Raw genomic sequence first — 16,178 nt, forward strand, 5'->3', positions numbered from 1 at the left:
ATGTGCACACTGCAATGGGGCTGTGGAACACAACAGCACTGCATCAGGGCTGTGTGACATCCCAGCACATGTGGGCACTGCAACTGTTTCCTGTGACATCACAGTACATCAGAGCACTGTAAAAAAGAAATGTGTGACATCCGAGCACATTTGGGCATTGCCATGGGACTCTGTGACACCACAGCACTTCTGAGCACTGCCACAGTTCTCTGGGACCTCACAGCATATCAGGGAACTGTTGTGTGACATCACAACACACATCAGACTCAATGGTCTTAAAGGTCTTTTCCAGCTGCAATGATTCCATAGGTCTATGAGCTGTTGCACAGCCGTGGAGCTGAGGTGCTGAGGGACAGGGGTTGGTGATGGGCTCGGCAGGGTGAGGCTGGTGATTGGACTTGATGATCTTAAAGACTTTTCCAACCCAAAGGATTCTTTGATTCAATGATTCTATGTCAGGATGGAAATGTCTCTGTCAGCAGGAATCTTCCCCAGGGACCAGAGGCCCTTGCAGACCCTGAGCCCGCTGTCCCCAAGACGTGCCCCTTCCCCACTGTCACGTCTTTGTGCTCTGATCCCCCCCAGTCAGCCTCGGGGACAGCCCTTGACCCTTGGGCAGCCTGGCACCAGCTCTGGCCCAAACCCCCAAGGGATTTTAATCAGAACAAAGAGGAGGCACAGCCTGAACACAGGACACTGAAGGCAGAGGAAATGGCTGGCAAGGGCCGAGGGCTCCCTGGAGCTCAGGGCTCTCCCAGCCGCACAGCTCCCTCCTCCCTCCCAGCTGCTCCCAGCCCCGCGGCAGTGACGGGCTCTCCTGGCCCGGGGATGGGCCACCCTTGTGCCCTGAGCTGCGGTGTCACGGCCTCGCTGTCCTCAGGGGGATGTGCCAGGGACACCTCTTGGGCATCGTCGTAGCTCCAGCTCTCTGGGCACAGGCACTGGGCATCTCCCTCAGCTCCAGGGGCCCCGGCACTGCTCTGGGAGCACAGCTTTGTCTCTGCAAAGCAGCAAGGCAGGCTGTAGCACATTTGGACATCTCCTTCCTTCCTTCTCCTCACCACTTCAGAGATGCTGAGCCCCCCTCCACCCGCCCTGTCCCTCATCCTCATCCCCATCCCCTCACCTCCAGGTGCGTCCCTGGGCCCTGCTCCCTCCTCTGCTGCCCTGGGCACTTCCCAGCCTCTGTGCCCAAGCACAAGGTCCTCCCCAGGGTCAGAAACCTCCCTGGCATCATCATAGCCATCTGCTGGGCCACCTCTGGGCAGGACAGGGACATCTGGAAGCAGAAAGGAGCTGAGGTTGGTGAGAAGATGCATCGTGCAGAGAAGAGGATGGGAGATAGCGAAGGGACACGGGGCTCAGACACTGGTGGCTGCAGCGGCACAGGAGATCCCCATCTGCTCCCCAGCTCTGATGGTGGCACTCAGGGGCACCACTGTCCATCCCGAGTCTGCAGCGATGAGACATCAACCCCTTCCTGCCCCCATTACCTCGTGCTGACCCCAGACCATCTTCCTCCTCGCTGTCCATGTGATGGGGCTGCAGTTTAGTAAGGGACCCCTCCGAATAGGAGCCTGGAGAGGGGACCCACAAAGCCAGGGCTGAGTGGGGAGGAGGGCCCAGGACTGACCCTGTGCCCTGGGACAAACCCAGCTGGGGTGGGCAGAGCTGATGGGGAGGAAGTTTCTGTCCTGGGCCAGGACCTCTCTGCTCTCCCCACATTGCTGCAGGGACCTTGGGCCTGGGGGCTGCAGGGAGTCAGCTGCAGGTGGGGACCAGGGGACAGAGCACCCAGGGATGGACCCAAACCCACCTGATGGGCTGAATCTCGCCTGCTCCTCCCACACAGGGCTGTAACCGATCTCCTGGTACACCGCCTCAGGGAAGGGCTCCAGGGCTGTCTGGGAGCCTGTGGATAGAGACAGGGACAGGCAGCTCCCACCTTCCCTCCCCTCTGCAGCTGCCCCCTCTCTGCCCCACGGATCCACAGCGCAGCCCCTGCACTGCCACGGGGAGCTGAGGGCTGGGCAGAGGAACAGCCTGGGGCCTGACACCACGGGGATGGACCCTGCTGCCCTGCATTCCTCCTGTGCCCATCTGCCCCAGCCCAGCTCTGGCCACTTCTGGCCCCATCCCCAACTCCCCCGTGTCGGGACTCTCTTCCCCTGGCTGCTGCTGGCCCATCATCAGGCAGTCAGTGGCACAGCAGCAGCACACGCCTGTGCCCCCAGCTCTGCCTGTGCTGACACACACACCCCACAGTGCCCTGGTCCTGCCAAGAGGCACCTTCCCGTGGCAGCGTGGGGCAGGACCCACCTCTGCGCTCAGCCCTGGCGCTGAGCACTCTCCAGGCCAGGAGGGCCAGCAGCAGGCAGACAAGGGCTCCCAGGATCATGCACATGATGACGGGCAACGAGACGCTTCTGCTGCTGGTCGGGCGGCCCCGACTGGGATCTGCACAGGCAGCGACACACAGAGGGAAGCACCAGGCCAAGGAGCAGTGGGGGGCTGGAGCACCCAGCCCTGACCCCCATCATACCGTGGGCAACTCACAGCCCTCCCCACCCCCGGCACCCATAACCCGCTGCCTCCTCTTGGGAGTTCCACCCCCAGTGAGGATCCCCTTCCCTCTGGCTGGGTCACAGCCTGGCCTCGAGGAGACTCGTTGCTGATGGGAAGGACACGTCACCTGCTCGAGGGGTCGGTGCTGCTGTCCTGGGCGCAGCTGCAGAGGAGGAGAAGGAGAGATGAGCTGAGAGGGGGGTACGTGGGTACCAGGAGCCTCCACCCTTACCTGGCCTGTGTGTGCAGACACCCCTGGCACAGCCCCCCTGAACCATCCCTTCCACAGGGCTGCTCAGGGGGCTGCAACAGAGCCCAGGGCCCTGCTCTGGGCCTTGGCCAGGGCAGCACCAGCACCCTGCGAGTTCAGAGACTCATTGGATAGTGAGGGTTGGAATGGATTTCCAGAACTCATCCAGCTCACATCCTGCTACAGCAGGTTCCCCTCGCTCAGGGGGCAGAGGAACGTGTCCGGGTCGGCTTGGAGAAGGAGCCTCCACACCCTCATTGGGCAGCCTGGGCCAGGGTTCCCTCACACTAATAGTGTAAGAGTTTCTCTTTGTGAGGGGGAGTAGAGGGGGAGTAGAACCTCTCTCGACCTGCTGCCCTCAGGATACCATTGGCCTTCTTGCCCACGAGGGCACGTTGCTGGCTCATGTTCAGTTTATCAACCAGGACTCCAAGGTCCAGAAGTGCCCCTGGGGGCTGCAGAGCCTGGCCGGGCAGCAGCTGGAGGACATCCAGCCCCACAGAAGCTGCTGCCCACATGGGACCAGGCTGCCAGGCTCTGCAGGAACAGCCTCGCTCTCCAGAGCTCTGAGGGCAGGATGGGACCTGCCCCAGCTCCATGCAGTGCCCCGGGCAGAGCTGCAGCCCCTGCACTCACCCGCGCAGCGCACGGCCACGTCCTCCTTGTGCCGGCAGAGCCCTCGGTCCCCGGGCCAGGCCCAGCAGTGCTGCAGAGCCGCCTCTGTGCCCTGACACTCCACCTGCTCCAGCCAGATGGGGCCCGTGCCCTCCCCAAAGGCAGCCTCGGGCAGGGCGGCCACGGCGGGCCCACAGCCCAGCTGCCTGCAGGCCACCTCGGCATCCCGCACGTCCCACGCGTCGTAGCACACCGTCCCCCAGGAGCCGCGGTGCCACAGCTCCACCCGGCCCGAGCAGCCGTCCTCTCCTCCCACGGCGCGGATCCTCTCCCTGTCTGCAGGAGGCACAGAGCTGCTGGGGCAGCGGGACGGTGGGCACAGCCCTGCCAGGCCAGAGGGGCAGCAGAGGAGCAGCTCCCTACCTGTGCAGCTCGTGGCGTTGGGGCACGCGGAGCCCGGGGTTGGGGTCATTTTGGGCCGTGTCCCTGCAGAAGGAGATCAGAGAAACATGGAGTCATGGAATCATTTCGGTAGGAAAAGCCCCTGAGGCTGCTGGAGTCCCAGCCCTCCCCTCACCCTGCCCATCCCACCACTGACCCACGGCCCTCAGCACCTCAGCTTTGGGATCCCTCCAGAGACGGGGACACCTCACCTCCCTGGGCAGCCTGGCACAGGGGCTGACAAGCCTCTCAGGGAAAAAGTTCTGCCTCAGCTCCAATCTCAACCTCCCCTGGGACAACTTGAGTCTTTTTCCTCTTGTCCTGTCATTCGTTAATGGAGAGAAGAGACCGATCCTAACATCACTCCGATCTCCTAGCAGGGTTTTGCACAGACTACTCCTGTCTCATCTCAGCCTCCTCTTCTCCAGGCTCAACTCCCCGATTCCCTCAGCCCCTCCCCAGCACCCTTGTGCTTCAGCCCCTTCCCCAGCTCCGCTGCCCAGCTCTGGCCACGCTGCAGCCCCTCAGTGTCCCTCTGGCAGTGAGTGAGGGGCCCAGCACTGAACACATCCCTTGAGCTGCAGCCTCACCAGAGCCCAGCACAGGGGACAATCCCTGCCCTGCTCCTGCTGCCACCCCAGTGCTGATCCCAGCCAGCAGGGAGGAATTGCTGGGTGGATGCTGGTGCCCGTGCAGCTCAGAATTACCACGGCAGGTGATGTGGGTCACATCTCGCAGCTCGTCGCACGACCGCGGGTTCCAGGGATCGGAGGGACACAGCCAGAAGGAGCCGTGTCTCTCCTCACACTCCACACGGTCCAGCCAGGCGGGGCCAGACACTCTGCCCCGTGGCCCTTGTATCTCCAGGGTCCCTTCCTTCCCGCAGCCCAGCTCCTCGCACGCCAGTGACACCGTTTTGGGGGTCATGGAGTTGGAGCAAACGCTGCCCCACGTCCCGTTGTAGAAAACCTGCAGGCGCCCAGAGCAGCTGTCGCTGTTCTCCAGCCTCAGGGCCGTGAACTCTGGCAGGGGAGAGAGACGAGTCCCTGAGGGCCACACACCGCTGCCCTTGCCGCCCACCCCCAGGCACAGCTGAGCTCCCCAGGGACCCCGGCGGCCCCGGGGCTGCCCGTGCCTGGCTGTGTGCAGGAGGTGGCGGCGCAGGAGCTCAGCGGCAGCCCGGGCCAGCGCTGGCCGTGCCCGGCTCTCCTGCTGGCCCGGCCTGCCTGAGCACCAGCCTCCCGCCACAGCTCCCGCCACACACCTGAGCAGACGGCTCCGGCGTCCTCTTTGTGCCCGCAGTCGTGCCGCCCCCAGGGCCCGGCCGGGCAGTCCCAGAGAGCGGCTTCGGCCCCGGAGCAGTTGACGCCGTCCAGCCAGATGTGCCCGGAGCCCTCCCCAAAGGCGGCAGAGCCCGGCGCCCGCACGGCCCCTCCGCAGCCCAGCTGCCGGCACACGACGGCGGCATCGGGCAGGTCCCAGCCGTCGTCGCAGACGCTGCCCCAGCTGCCCTGGGAGTAGATCTCCACTCTCCCGGCGCAGCGCCCGGGCCCGTTCGCCAGCCGCACGCGCCGGCTCCCTGCGGCGGGGACGGAGCCCAGATGGCGGCGGGGGCCGGCTGCCCGCCCACCCTGTGCCCCGGGGGCCCGTGGGGACACTCACCCTGGCAAACCACCCCCACGTCCTCCACGACCCCCGCTGCCGGCCAGGAGACGTTGCAGAGGCTCAGCTGTGCCTCGTGCCCCTGGCACCGCACCCCTCGCAGCCCCACGGGGCCCGGCCCTCGCTCGGCCTTGGGCGGCTTGTAGGCCGTCTCTGCCTCTCCGCACCGCAGCTGCCGACACGCCACACGGGCCTCCGCCACGGCCCACTGCTCAGACAGGACTCTGCCCCACGTCCCGCGCTGGAAGATCTCCACTCGCCCGGCGCACCGGCTCCCTCCCCCCACCAGCCGCAGGGACCCGGAGCCAGCGGGGCCTGGGGAGTCGTGGAATCACCGATCATGGACTCACACAACCCTTTGGGCTGACGGGAAAAGCCCCTGAAGCTGCTGCAGCCCCAGCCCTGCCCTCACCCTGCCCAGCCCAGCACTGACCCACGGCCCTCAGCACCTCAGCCCCACGGCTTTGGGATCCCTTCAGGGCTGGGCTCAGGTTTCTCTAGAGCAGGTTGAGATCAGAGCTGAGGTGCTGGGTCAGTGGTGGGTTTGGCAGGGTGAGGGCAGGGCTGGGACTCCAGCACCTTCAGATGCCTTTTCCAACCTAAACCTTTGGTTCTCTGCTGGAGATGGGCCCTGGAAGCCAGTGTCCCTGGCAGGGAGCAGAGCTGAGGAGTCTGCCCCAGCAGAAAGGACAGGTTTGGGGCTGGTGCTCACCAGAAGCCCCAGCCTGGCTCTGTGGCTCACCCTCTGCTCTGCTGCTGCTGCTGGGGGCAGCCAGGCAGCCCCGTGGGGCTGAGATCATGCCTGGGGCTATTTCTGTGTTGCTGGGACAGGGCTGTCTGCAGCCAGAGGGGTGGAATGAGCCTCACAGCCCTGTCCCGCACCCAGCGATCTGGGGAACATCAAAGGAGCCTGAGCCTGGAGGTGGCCCTTGGGACTGCCCTGGGGGGCAGGGACAATGTCTCTCTGCAGCCCTCAGGGCTTCTGCAGGGGGAAGTGCAGCCTGGGCCTGCCCCAGGTCCCCTGCCTTGGGCTGCTGTCATGCCAGGAGACAAAGGAGCCAATCCAGGGTTTGCCAGCCCTCACCTGAGCAGACGACAGCAGCAGCATCCTCATGGGAGCACGGGGAGGCCCCCAGCACGGTCACTGGGCACTGTCCCAGGTGGGCTTCAGTCCCACTGCAGCGGAACGAGTCTCTCCAGACGGGGCCCGTTCCTCTCCCAAAACTCCCTCCTCTGGGAAGGGACACGGCAAAGCCACAGCCCAGGCGGCCACAGAGGACGTGGGCGTCAGAGAGGTGCCAGCGGGAGGCACAGAGGCTGCCCCAGGTCCCCTGCACGTGCAGCTCCACCCTCCCCTCGCACGCCGTGCTGCCGTTCACCAGCCTGAACCCTGCAAGCACAGAGACAGAGAACAATGGAAGGGATTGGACTTGTGCTCTGGCTCCTTCAGGAGCTGGGGAGAGGTCAAATGGAGGAGAGCTGCCATCCTCCTCCTCCACCTCTTCCCGCATCATTGTGGGGCTGCAGACCCCACATCAGCCCCTCTGTCCTCAGGCCCAGCACGGTCCCTGCCCCGCTGCCCTATCCCCAGCACATCCCTGGTGTTTTACACCCCAGTGACAGTCCTTACGTGTGCAGTTGAGCCAAGTAGCAGCTCTGGGGGTGCAGAGCTGGTCGCAGGAGGGGCCTCTGGGGCAAAACTGGAGGAAGGGTTCATTCCCTGCACACTGCAGCTCTCTGTCCCACATGGCACCGGCGCTGGCTCCATCACGAGCTGCCCCTTGGATGTTCAGGGCTGCCCCACACTGCAGCTCCCTGCAGACCACAGCAGCAGCTCTGGCACCAAAGGCTGAGGCACAGACACTTTTCCACTTCTCCCCATCATGGATCTCCACGTGTCCTGAGCAGTCGTTGTCCCCTCCGACCAGCCGGACAAACCCTGGAGCAGACAAACCCCCTGTGAGTTCCCAGAGCCTGCTGGCAGTTACCTGCCCTTATTCCACCTCATCTCCAAGGAGGCCACAAAGTGTCCCACAAGCCCCCAGCAGCTCCCAGTGGGTGTTGATGGCACAGACACACCAGGAGCAGCTCTGGGCTGCAGCAGCTCCCAGGGCAAGGACGGGCACTGAGGACAGTGCAAGTGCTGGCACAGATCCTGTGGCACAGGGCAGCTGGGGCTGGGGTAAGAAGGAAAGGTGCAGCAACAGGTCACCCCAACTGCATGGGATGTGTCCCTGTTGCCTGCAGCTCAGGGGTCACGGGAGCTGGTCCGTGGCAATGCCAGACTGGTCCTGGCTGAGTGGGAGGAGGAAGATGGGAACTGAGACACAATGGGGCAGGGAGGAGGCAGGCCAGGCACCAACTGAGAGTGGGCTGAGCAACCTCAGGGTCCAGGTTTGTGGTGAGAACCCAGGCTGGGTTCCTTTTGTCCTTTCTCAGGACTGGAGACACCAGCAACACCAGCTGCAGCTTGGCAGAGTGACCAGCCAGCCTGGACCCTGCTCTCACACACACTCATTGCTCCTGGAGGGCACAGCCAGGTCCCTTTCTGGCCTCTTACCTGAACAGCTCACTCCAGCATCCTCATCGTGATCACAGTCGTGCTCACCCCATCCTCTGTGTGTACAGTTGGACAGGGCAGGCTCAGAGCCACGACACCGAACATCATCCAACCAAATGGGGCCAGATCCTGCCCCAAAATGTGCATTCCAAAAAGCTTGAACAGCAGACCCACATCCCAGCTGCTTGCAAACCACTGCAGCATCTTTCAAGTCCCATTCATCAGCACACACAGTTCCCCACTGTCCCTCGTGTTCCACCTCCACTCTCCCAGCGCAGCGGCTGCCGCCATTCACCAGCCTCAACTCTGCAGCCTCTGAAACGCCAACACGGGGCTGGTCAGGAGAGCACCGAGCTCCAGACTACAGCTCTGAGGTCCCCCCTGCCCAGGCCAGAGGTAAAGGCACCTGAGGGACAGCCCTCCCCATCCTGGGCTGTCCCTGGGGCAGTCTGGGGGTCCCTTTTCTCCCCAGCTCTGCAAAGGGCTGAGGCTGCCCAGCAGCAGACCTGCTGTACCATTCACAGCCCCACAGCCTGCAGCACATCCCCACTAATTCAACCCCCCCTTTCCCATGTCCCCTCTCTCCTCCCCAGCACAGCAACCCCCGTATGGCCCCGTGCCCCAGCCCCACACCTCCCTCTCCCACCCACACAGGCACAGCATCCACTCCCTTGAGCACCTTCTGCCCCTCGTCCCAGCGGCACCTGTGAAGAAACCGAATTGCCAGAGGTATCCCGATGAGCACGCTGGTGCCCACTGGCCCTGGGCTGTGGGACAAGGGAGCCAGCACTTACCCCTGCACAGCTGCAGCCCGAGGAGCAGCCACAGCACCCGAGGCCACAGGAGTCCCTGCGTGCCCATCCTGAGCCTCCTGCCCCGCGGGCACAGCCCTGCTGCTCCCCAGTCCCCGGCACGGCTCCCGCACCCTCGTGGGGCTGCTGCTGATGGGAGGGTGAGATCTCTGAGAGATGCCAACGCAGCTGCAGGAGCCAATCCAAGCAGCAGCACCTTTTGAGATGAGATCAGGAGCTCTCTCCCCTCTGACACAGCTCAGCCCGCCAATGAGCTTCTCCAGTGCCCTTCATGCCCATATATGAGGGACACCACGGTCCCAATGCAGGTGCCACGGCTGCTGCCATGGGGCAGAGTTATGGGCCGAGGCAGGCGCAGAGGGGAAATGGGTCTCCAGGCCCTCAATTGGGAGCACTGGGAGCACTGGGAGCACTGGCCATCCCCAGGGCTACACTCATCAGAGAACCCACGAGGGCAGTGTCGACCAGCCCCGAGCTGTGGGGCTGCACTGGCTCTGTGTCGGGGTGGAAAGGGAACAGCCCCTGCCCTGCTGCAGCCCCTGTGGGACAGCCCTGGGCTGGGGGCAGAGCTGCAGCCCCGGCCTGCAGGAACATCCCTCCTGGAGAGCCTCAGGACAGGGCCCCGGCAGGAGACGCGCTGGGACACGTCCCCAGCCTGGCAGCAGGAGAGGCCCCAGCGTGTCCCCAACCGTCCCCGTGTCCCCCAGGGGCCGTTGTTCCCTGCAGGCAGATGCATCGGGAGCTGCAGCTGCAGCTGCACAAACCGCAGCCCCCGCGGCCTCGCAGCACTCGCTGCGCTTCCCCCACAGCGCCCGGCCAGGAAGCCTGAGGTTTCCTCCTGGCACCCAGCCCAGGCACAGCCCCGCGGGGCCCGACACACCCCCAGCCCCACTGCTCCTGCCGGGGCTGCTCCTTCGGCCTCGCAGAGACGCCAATCGCAGCTCCTGGCCCCTGGGACGGCCTCGCTGCACATGGATGCTCCACACTCAGCCCCACGGCCATGGGGGGCACTGCAGGGATGTCACCTCACACCCACATACAGGGACCCCTGACATGTTCTCACTTTCTCACTCCCTTCTGCTGCAGCATCTTCTTCCCCTTCTCCAGTCTGTCCATCACAGAGGCCTTACCTCCATCACTCACTGGCCAGGCCTTGGGCAGCAGCGGGTCCAGCCCAGAGCTGACTGGCCTGGCCCTGCCAGATACAGGGGAAGCTGTCTGTTTAAAGCAGCCACACCTGGAGCCCCCGACTGACAAACCTGCCCACACAAACCCACTGCATCCCGTTCCAACAGAGAGATGCTGTGAGCGAGCCAGCTCTGAGGGAGCCTCGCACTCGCTGCTCGATGGGCTGCAGCTGGGACAGAGCAGGTTCAGGCCTGAGCTGCAGGGAGAGGAACCCAAACATTTCCAGAGCAGCACTGTAAGCACAGACACCACCAGCAGCAGCAGGAATGACACATATCCTGATAAAGACAGTTTCACAAAGAAAAGCAAAGGCTGTGTGTGGCAGCAAAGGGGAACAACAACATTTCCTTCTTTCCTTCCCTTTGACTCCTGCTGCCCAGCCCCTTTGTGGGAAGAAGGGCCTCAGGATGCCCTGCAGCTGCTTTGGAAGAGAAATGACTCAATGACTCCTTCTTCCTCTGGGCTTGTGTTGCTGAGCAGGGCAACCCAGGGCATGGAATCCCTCTGGGGTCAGCTTGGGGCAGCTCTTCTGGCTTTGTCCCCTGCCAAGCTCTGGCCCAGCCCCAGCTGATTCCCCAGAGGCTGTGCTGCCATTCAGCGGATCTCAACCAGCTGGAGAGTTGGGCAGAGAGGAACCTCATAAGGTTCAACAAGGACAAGTGTAGAGTCCTGCAGCTGGGGAGGAACAACCCCCTGCACCAGGACAGGCTCAGGGTGACCTGATGGAGAGCAGCTCTGCAGAGAGAGACCTGGGAGTGCTGGTTGATAAACTGAATGTGAGCCAGCAACGTGCCCTCATGGGCAAGAAGCCAATGGCAGCCTGGGGGCATCTAGAGTATGAGCAGCAGATCAAAGGAGGTTCTCCTCCCCCTCTCATCTGTAGGTGTCCAGCTCTGGGCTCCAGAGCTCCAGAGGGACAGGGAACTGCTGGAGAGAGGCCAGTGCAGGGCCACCAAGATGATCAGGGGACTGGAGCATCTTCCTTACCAGGAAAGGCTGCGGGACCTGGGGCTGTTTAGTCTGGAGGAGACTGAGGGGGTGAGGGAGTCCCAGATAAACTACCCAGGGAGGGTGTGGAGGCTCCTTCCTTGGAGCTCTTCAAGACCCACTTGGACACTGTTCCCGTGTGACCTGATCTAGGTGGGAGCTGCTTCTGCAGGGGGGTAGGGCTGGATGATCTCTACAGCTCCCTTCCAACCCCACCATGCTGTGATTCTGTGAGTCTCTGATACTCATTGAATTACAGACGGTCTCATGAGCTACAAAATACATCTTTATTAAAACCAGAAACAGACTCGAATCCACAAGCAGTATCTGCCCTTCCTCCCCAGCACGCCCGGCTTCCACACACCCCCCCAGCTCCTGTGCCCCCCTCTCCCCATCTGTAAAGCCAGAGGGGCACCAGGAGCCAGCCAGGGCGCTGAGAGTTCTCCCCTGTGGGCAGCGGAAGCCCAAGAGGCCACATGCTCAATGTTCTCGGTGCAGGCGACAGTGAGCAGCACGGGCAAGGACACAGAATGGAGCTGGATGCCTGAGCCGTGAGCAGGAGCTGCAGGCCCCAGCAGAGGCGACAGATGCTGCGCTGGTTCTCCACTGGGCCGTCCCTGGAGCACACCCCCAAGGCCACGAAGCCCCCGAGCAGCAGGTAGCCTGCAGGAGAGCAGAAGCATGGGGCAGGCAGCGCCCGGCCGGCTCAGCCGGGCTGACAGGAGCTGCTGAGCTGCACCCGCAGCGCTGCAGGGAAACCTGACGCCGGAGCCCACGTCTCTCAGAGCACCAGGGCAGCGGCTGCGGCAGCCACAGGGGCAGGAAGCCTCGGCTGCTCCGGCAGCACCTTGCAGCTCCAGGAGGAGACACACGCAGTGCAGAAACAGCCAGTCCAAAGGGCTCGGTGCCTACCTAGGAGGTACTGCCAGTAGGCTGCAGATCTCCTGCAGCATCTTGAAGATCAGCTGCCGCAGGCTCTGTGAGAAACACCACCCTCGGAACAGCAACAAGGACCCGGCACTTTCCTAGCAGAGGAGATGGCAAGTTGAGGACAGGCAGTGGGCAGCCGTGGCTACCTGCCTCCAGCTGCTGAGCCCTTGCCCTGCAGAGCCAACGGGCACTGCCCACGCAGCCCTCCTTGTCCCCAGCTCACGGGGTGAAGGAGGTGACACCTGCTCAGCCTGTCCCCACAGAACAACAACCACAGACCAAGGAAGTAAAGCAGGAACAGCTTAGGGTCAAAGCCTGGACACAGAGTGTGTCCAGGCAGAGAGGAACCCCGGCACGGTGTTGTCTGGACTGAGCTCCATCCTGCCACATGGCCAGAGGGACAGGGAAGGGACAGAACCTGCCACAAGTGCCCCAGATTCCCCTGCTTTCTATCCCGTGGGCAAACACAGGCAGCTGTGAAAAGCTGCTGCAAGTATCCCCTGTGGGCTTTAGGAGGAGCTTCCATTTAAACATAAGGAACATATTTCCCTGTTAATGTGAGGGAGCCCTGGCCCAGGCTGCCCAGGGAGGGTGTGGAGGCTCCTTCTCGGCAGGTTTTCAAACCCACCTGCACACGTTCCTGTGGCCCTGACCAAGCAGAACCTGCCTTAGCAGGGGGTTGGGCTGAAAGATCTCTAAAGGTTCCTGACAAGCCCCATCATTCTGTGACTCTGTGGGGGGCAGCCAGGCCCTGCCTCCAGCTGCCACAGTCACGGCTAGACACGGCCTTCCCTGCAGAGCCCCGCACAGCCCAACACAGCCACATCACTTCACAGGCATCACACAGTCACAGCATCATTTCAGCTGGGAGAGACCTTTCAGCTCTTGGAGTGCAGCCTCTGTCCCAGCCCCATCACCCACCAGCCCATTTCCCTCCGTGCAACACCCACCCGGCTCCGAAATCCCTCCAGGAATGGTGACTCCAGCAGCTCCCTGGGCAGCTGTTCCAAAGGCCTGACAACCCTGTCAGTAAAGAAATTCCTCCTCACATCCAGCCTGAACCTCCACTGGCACAACTTGAGGCTGTTTCCTCTTCTTCTATTGCTTGTTATCAGGGAGAACAGACTGACCCCCACCTCGCTGCAGCTTCCTTTCAGGTAGATGTAGAGAGCGAGAAGGTCTCCCCTGAGCCTTCTTTTCTCCAGGCTAAACAGCCCCAGACCCCTCAGCTATTCCTCATCTGAGACGTGCTCCAAATCCTTTCCTGGCTTGGTAGCTGCCTCTGGGTCCTCTCCAGCACCTCAGTGTCCTTCTGGCCCTGAACTGGGCACAGTATTGGAGGTGCAGCCTCACCAAAGCCGAGCCCAGGGCAACAATCAGCTCCTTGCTCCTGCTGACAACACTGTTCCTGATCCAGGCCAGGATGCCCTTGGCCTTCTTGCCCACCCTGGATGACTGAATGCATCCAGCTGGGAAGCTGAAGCTCATTAGTGACGCTTCAGCAGCAGGATTTGGGTTAAAATTGGGCTTTCTGGGAAGAATGAAGCATTTCTTACACCAGCCACAGCCCTGCTCTGTGCCCTTGCCCATTCACACCAGCTGCCCAACAGGAGACAGAAACACAACAAAGGGTGAAAAGGAAACAATCTCATTGGGGATGGGTCCCACCTGTTTTCATTTTCTTTTCCATCTTGGACATCTTGCCTGTCTCTTCCGTGACCTTGGCATCTCCCTTCTCACACAGGCAGAGAACCGAGGCGCCGGCGCTGGCCGCTTCCACCACCGCCCACAGGGCCCCTGAAACACAAACACAGAGCACGTCAACAACCAGCAACCTGCAGGATCTGGCTGTGTCCTAAAAGAGGACAAGGCTCTCAGCTCATCAAGACAAAGGGCTGGGGACAGTCAGACACCCCACTTGGAGAAGGTTTTCACAGCTCCAGCTGGAACACTGCACAGGGACTAACAAAGTTTACCCCTAAATGTTTCCAAACCCTCCCGGCTTCTCCTCTTTCTGTGAGCACCTTGGTTTTTGCAAGAGGCTGGTTTGGGAAGTGCCTCTGCTGGGGGCTGTTTCTGTGACTGGTGGTGTGTGGTTTAGGGGAAGGGGATGGCTCTGAGCAGGAGGGTCCTGACAACACTCAGTGAGAGCCCAAAGCCTTGCACCTACCCAACAAATCACCAACACAACTCCTTTTGTCACCTTCCTGCCTGCCACAAGCATTCACAAGGGAGGATTAGACTTGCAAGTACAGATAAAACCCCAATGGATGGAGTTCAGAGGGACACACAGAGGTGAGGGCAGGACACGTTCAACCACACCCAGTGGGAAGAGGAGCAAAGAGCTGTGCCCACCACATGAACCCAAGGAGCAGACAGCACTGACCAAGAGCCCCCTCCCACTGATGGCCCTCATGGGGCTTCCTGCAGGGAATTCAAAGCCCCTTATATCACTTTAAAACACCTGACTCAGATGAGAACCTGTGGGGCAACCAACTGTTCACCACAGCTCTGTGTTTGCTTCTCCCAAACGTGCTCACACCACCCGTGAGGGAAAAGCAGCAGCAACAGAGGATGAGCCAAAGTGGCAACCTCCCAGCCCAAAAAGAACCCTGGCCAAAGGGAGCCCACCCAGGACAGAGGGACACGGCACTACCGCAGCAATTCCTGACCCGGGAAGGCTCCAGGAACCCTTTGAGCTGTTGTCACCCCTCTCTGGGGCTGAACTTCCCTCCCCCTCCCCCGCCACGGGACCGCATCAAGCAGCGTTTAAACACAACAGCACGAAGGAAATAACGCGGGGCGGGGGAAGAGCGGGACACAAAGTGTTTGCGGTGAGCGAAGCGTGTCCCAGGCCGCTGCCAGCGCCGGGGCCGCCTCCCCCGGGACTCCCCGCCGCAGAACGGGGCCCAGCCCGGTCGTTCCCGGCTGCCCGGGGCTCGTCCCGCTCCGCCGCGGCTGCCCGGCTGCAGCGGGAGGCGGCGGCGGGGAAGCGGGAGCGGGTCAAACCCCGAACAGAAGAGCGGAGCGGGGCAGCGCCGGGGCGGGCCGCGGGCGGCAGCCCCCGCCGGGCCCGGGCCCCGCTCCCGCTTTCCCCCGCGGCACGGAGGGACGGCGCGGCCCCGCCTCCCCCCGCCCCGCTCCGCGCCGCCGCCGGGGCCCGAGGAGCCGCCGCGGAGCCGCGTTCGGCCGCCTCCCCCCCACCGGCGCCCGCGGGCGGCTCTCGGGCTCCCGGGGCCTCGCCGCCCGCCCCGGGCCCGCCGCCGCCTCCGCCCGGCCCCGCCTCACCGGACACCCCCGGCCCGCCGCGGAGCCCCCTCCCCGCCGCCCTCCCGCCGCCCCCCGGCCCGCCCGCGGCCCGCGCTCACCGCCGGCCACGCGCCCCCCATCCTGCGCTCGCTCGCCGCCCGGCGCTCAGCCGTGGGGAGCTCGGCCGCCTCCTCCTCGCCCGACACGGCCGGAGCCGCCTCCGCCGGGACCCCCGGGAGCAGCCGCCGGCGCCGCCCCCGCGCTGAGAGACCCCCGGCAGCGCGAGCGGCGGCGCGGGCTCCGCGCGGGGCACGCTGGGACTACGACTCCCGGCAGGCACCGCGGCTGCCGCCGGCGGCTTTGCGCGACAGCGAGGCGCGGGCGCTGACGGGAAATGGAGTCCGCGGGGCGGCCGCGGGGAAGCGGCGCCTGTCCCGCGGCTGCCGCTGCTCCCGCTCCCGCTCCCGCCCCGCAGCATCATCACCTCTGGGCACAGGCGTAAGAATCGCCCGAGGGTGGCGGCTAGAAGGGCCGTCACTAAAAAGAGTCACAGAACGGTGGCAGTTGGAAGCGACCCCTAAACCTCATCCAGCCCAACCCCCATCTCAGGCGGGTCCCACCTAGATCAGGTCACACAGGAGCGTGTCCAGCTGGGCTTGGAAACCTGCCGAGAAGGAGCCTCCGCAGCCTCCCTGGGCAGCCCGGGCCAGGGCTCCCTCACCTCAGCAGGGAAATAGCTTTTGCTCATGTTTCAATGGGACATTTTGTGTTGCAGCTTCTTTCCATCAGCCCTTGTCCTGTCACTGGATACAACAGAACAAAAGTGCTGCCCCAGCCCCCTGACACCCACCACTGACATATTTGTCAGTATTAATAAGAACCCCCTGCAGTCTCCTCTTTCCTAAACAGCCCCAGGGCC

At 63.2% G+C, this 16,178-nt stretch overlaps 1 protein-coding gene across 1 annotated transcript; it reads right to left on the reverse strand.

The window, feature by feature from the left end:
* Nucleotides 1–225: 225 nt before the first annotated feature.
* LOC133629342 (antigen WC1.1-like) lies at nt 226–15,092 on the reverse strand. Its single transcript, XM_062019999.1, has 13 exons — nt 14,642–15,092; nt 13,679–13,807; nt 7,164–7,472; nt 6,618–6,923; nt 4,579–4,893; nt 3,854–3,916; nt 3,452–3,766; nt 2,693–2,728; nt 2,320–2,457; nt 1,817–1,912; nt 1,494–1,577; nt 1,127–1,279; nt 226–1,000 (listed from the first exon to the last, which is right to left on the reverse strand). The coding sequence occupies exons 2-13, from the start codon at nt 13,707–13,709 to the stop codon at nt 744–746; spliced, it is 2,103 nt and encodes a 700-aa protein (XP_061875983.1). The 5' UTR covers nt 13,710–13,807; nt 14,642–15,092; the 3' UTR covers nt 226–743.
* Between the last annotated feature and the right edge of the window lie 1,086 nt (nt 15,093–16,178).

The sequence above is a fragment of the Colius striatus genome, unplaced genomic scaffold (assembly GCF_028858725.1).
Source record: "Colius striatus isolate bColStr4 unplaced genomic scaffold, bColStr4.1.hap1 scaffold_40, whole genome shotgun sequence".
Taxonomy (NCBI): Eukaryota; Metazoa; Chordata; class Aves; order Coliiformes; family Coliidae; genus Colius; species Colius striatus.

Coding starts and splice junctions, on each gene's coding strand:
- LOC133629342 (XM_062019999.1), bottom strand. CDS start 13,709: ATGTCCAAGATGGAAAAGAAAATGAAAACAG. Junction 3,767..3,853: donor CAACGCCACGAGCTGCACAG/GTAGGGAGCTGC, acceptor TGCCTCCTGCAG/ACAGGGAGAGGATCCGCGCC. Junction 1,001..1,126: donor GCCCAGGGACGCACCTGGAG/GTGAGGGGATGG, acceptor GCTGCTTTGCAG/AGACAAAGCTGTGCTCCCAG.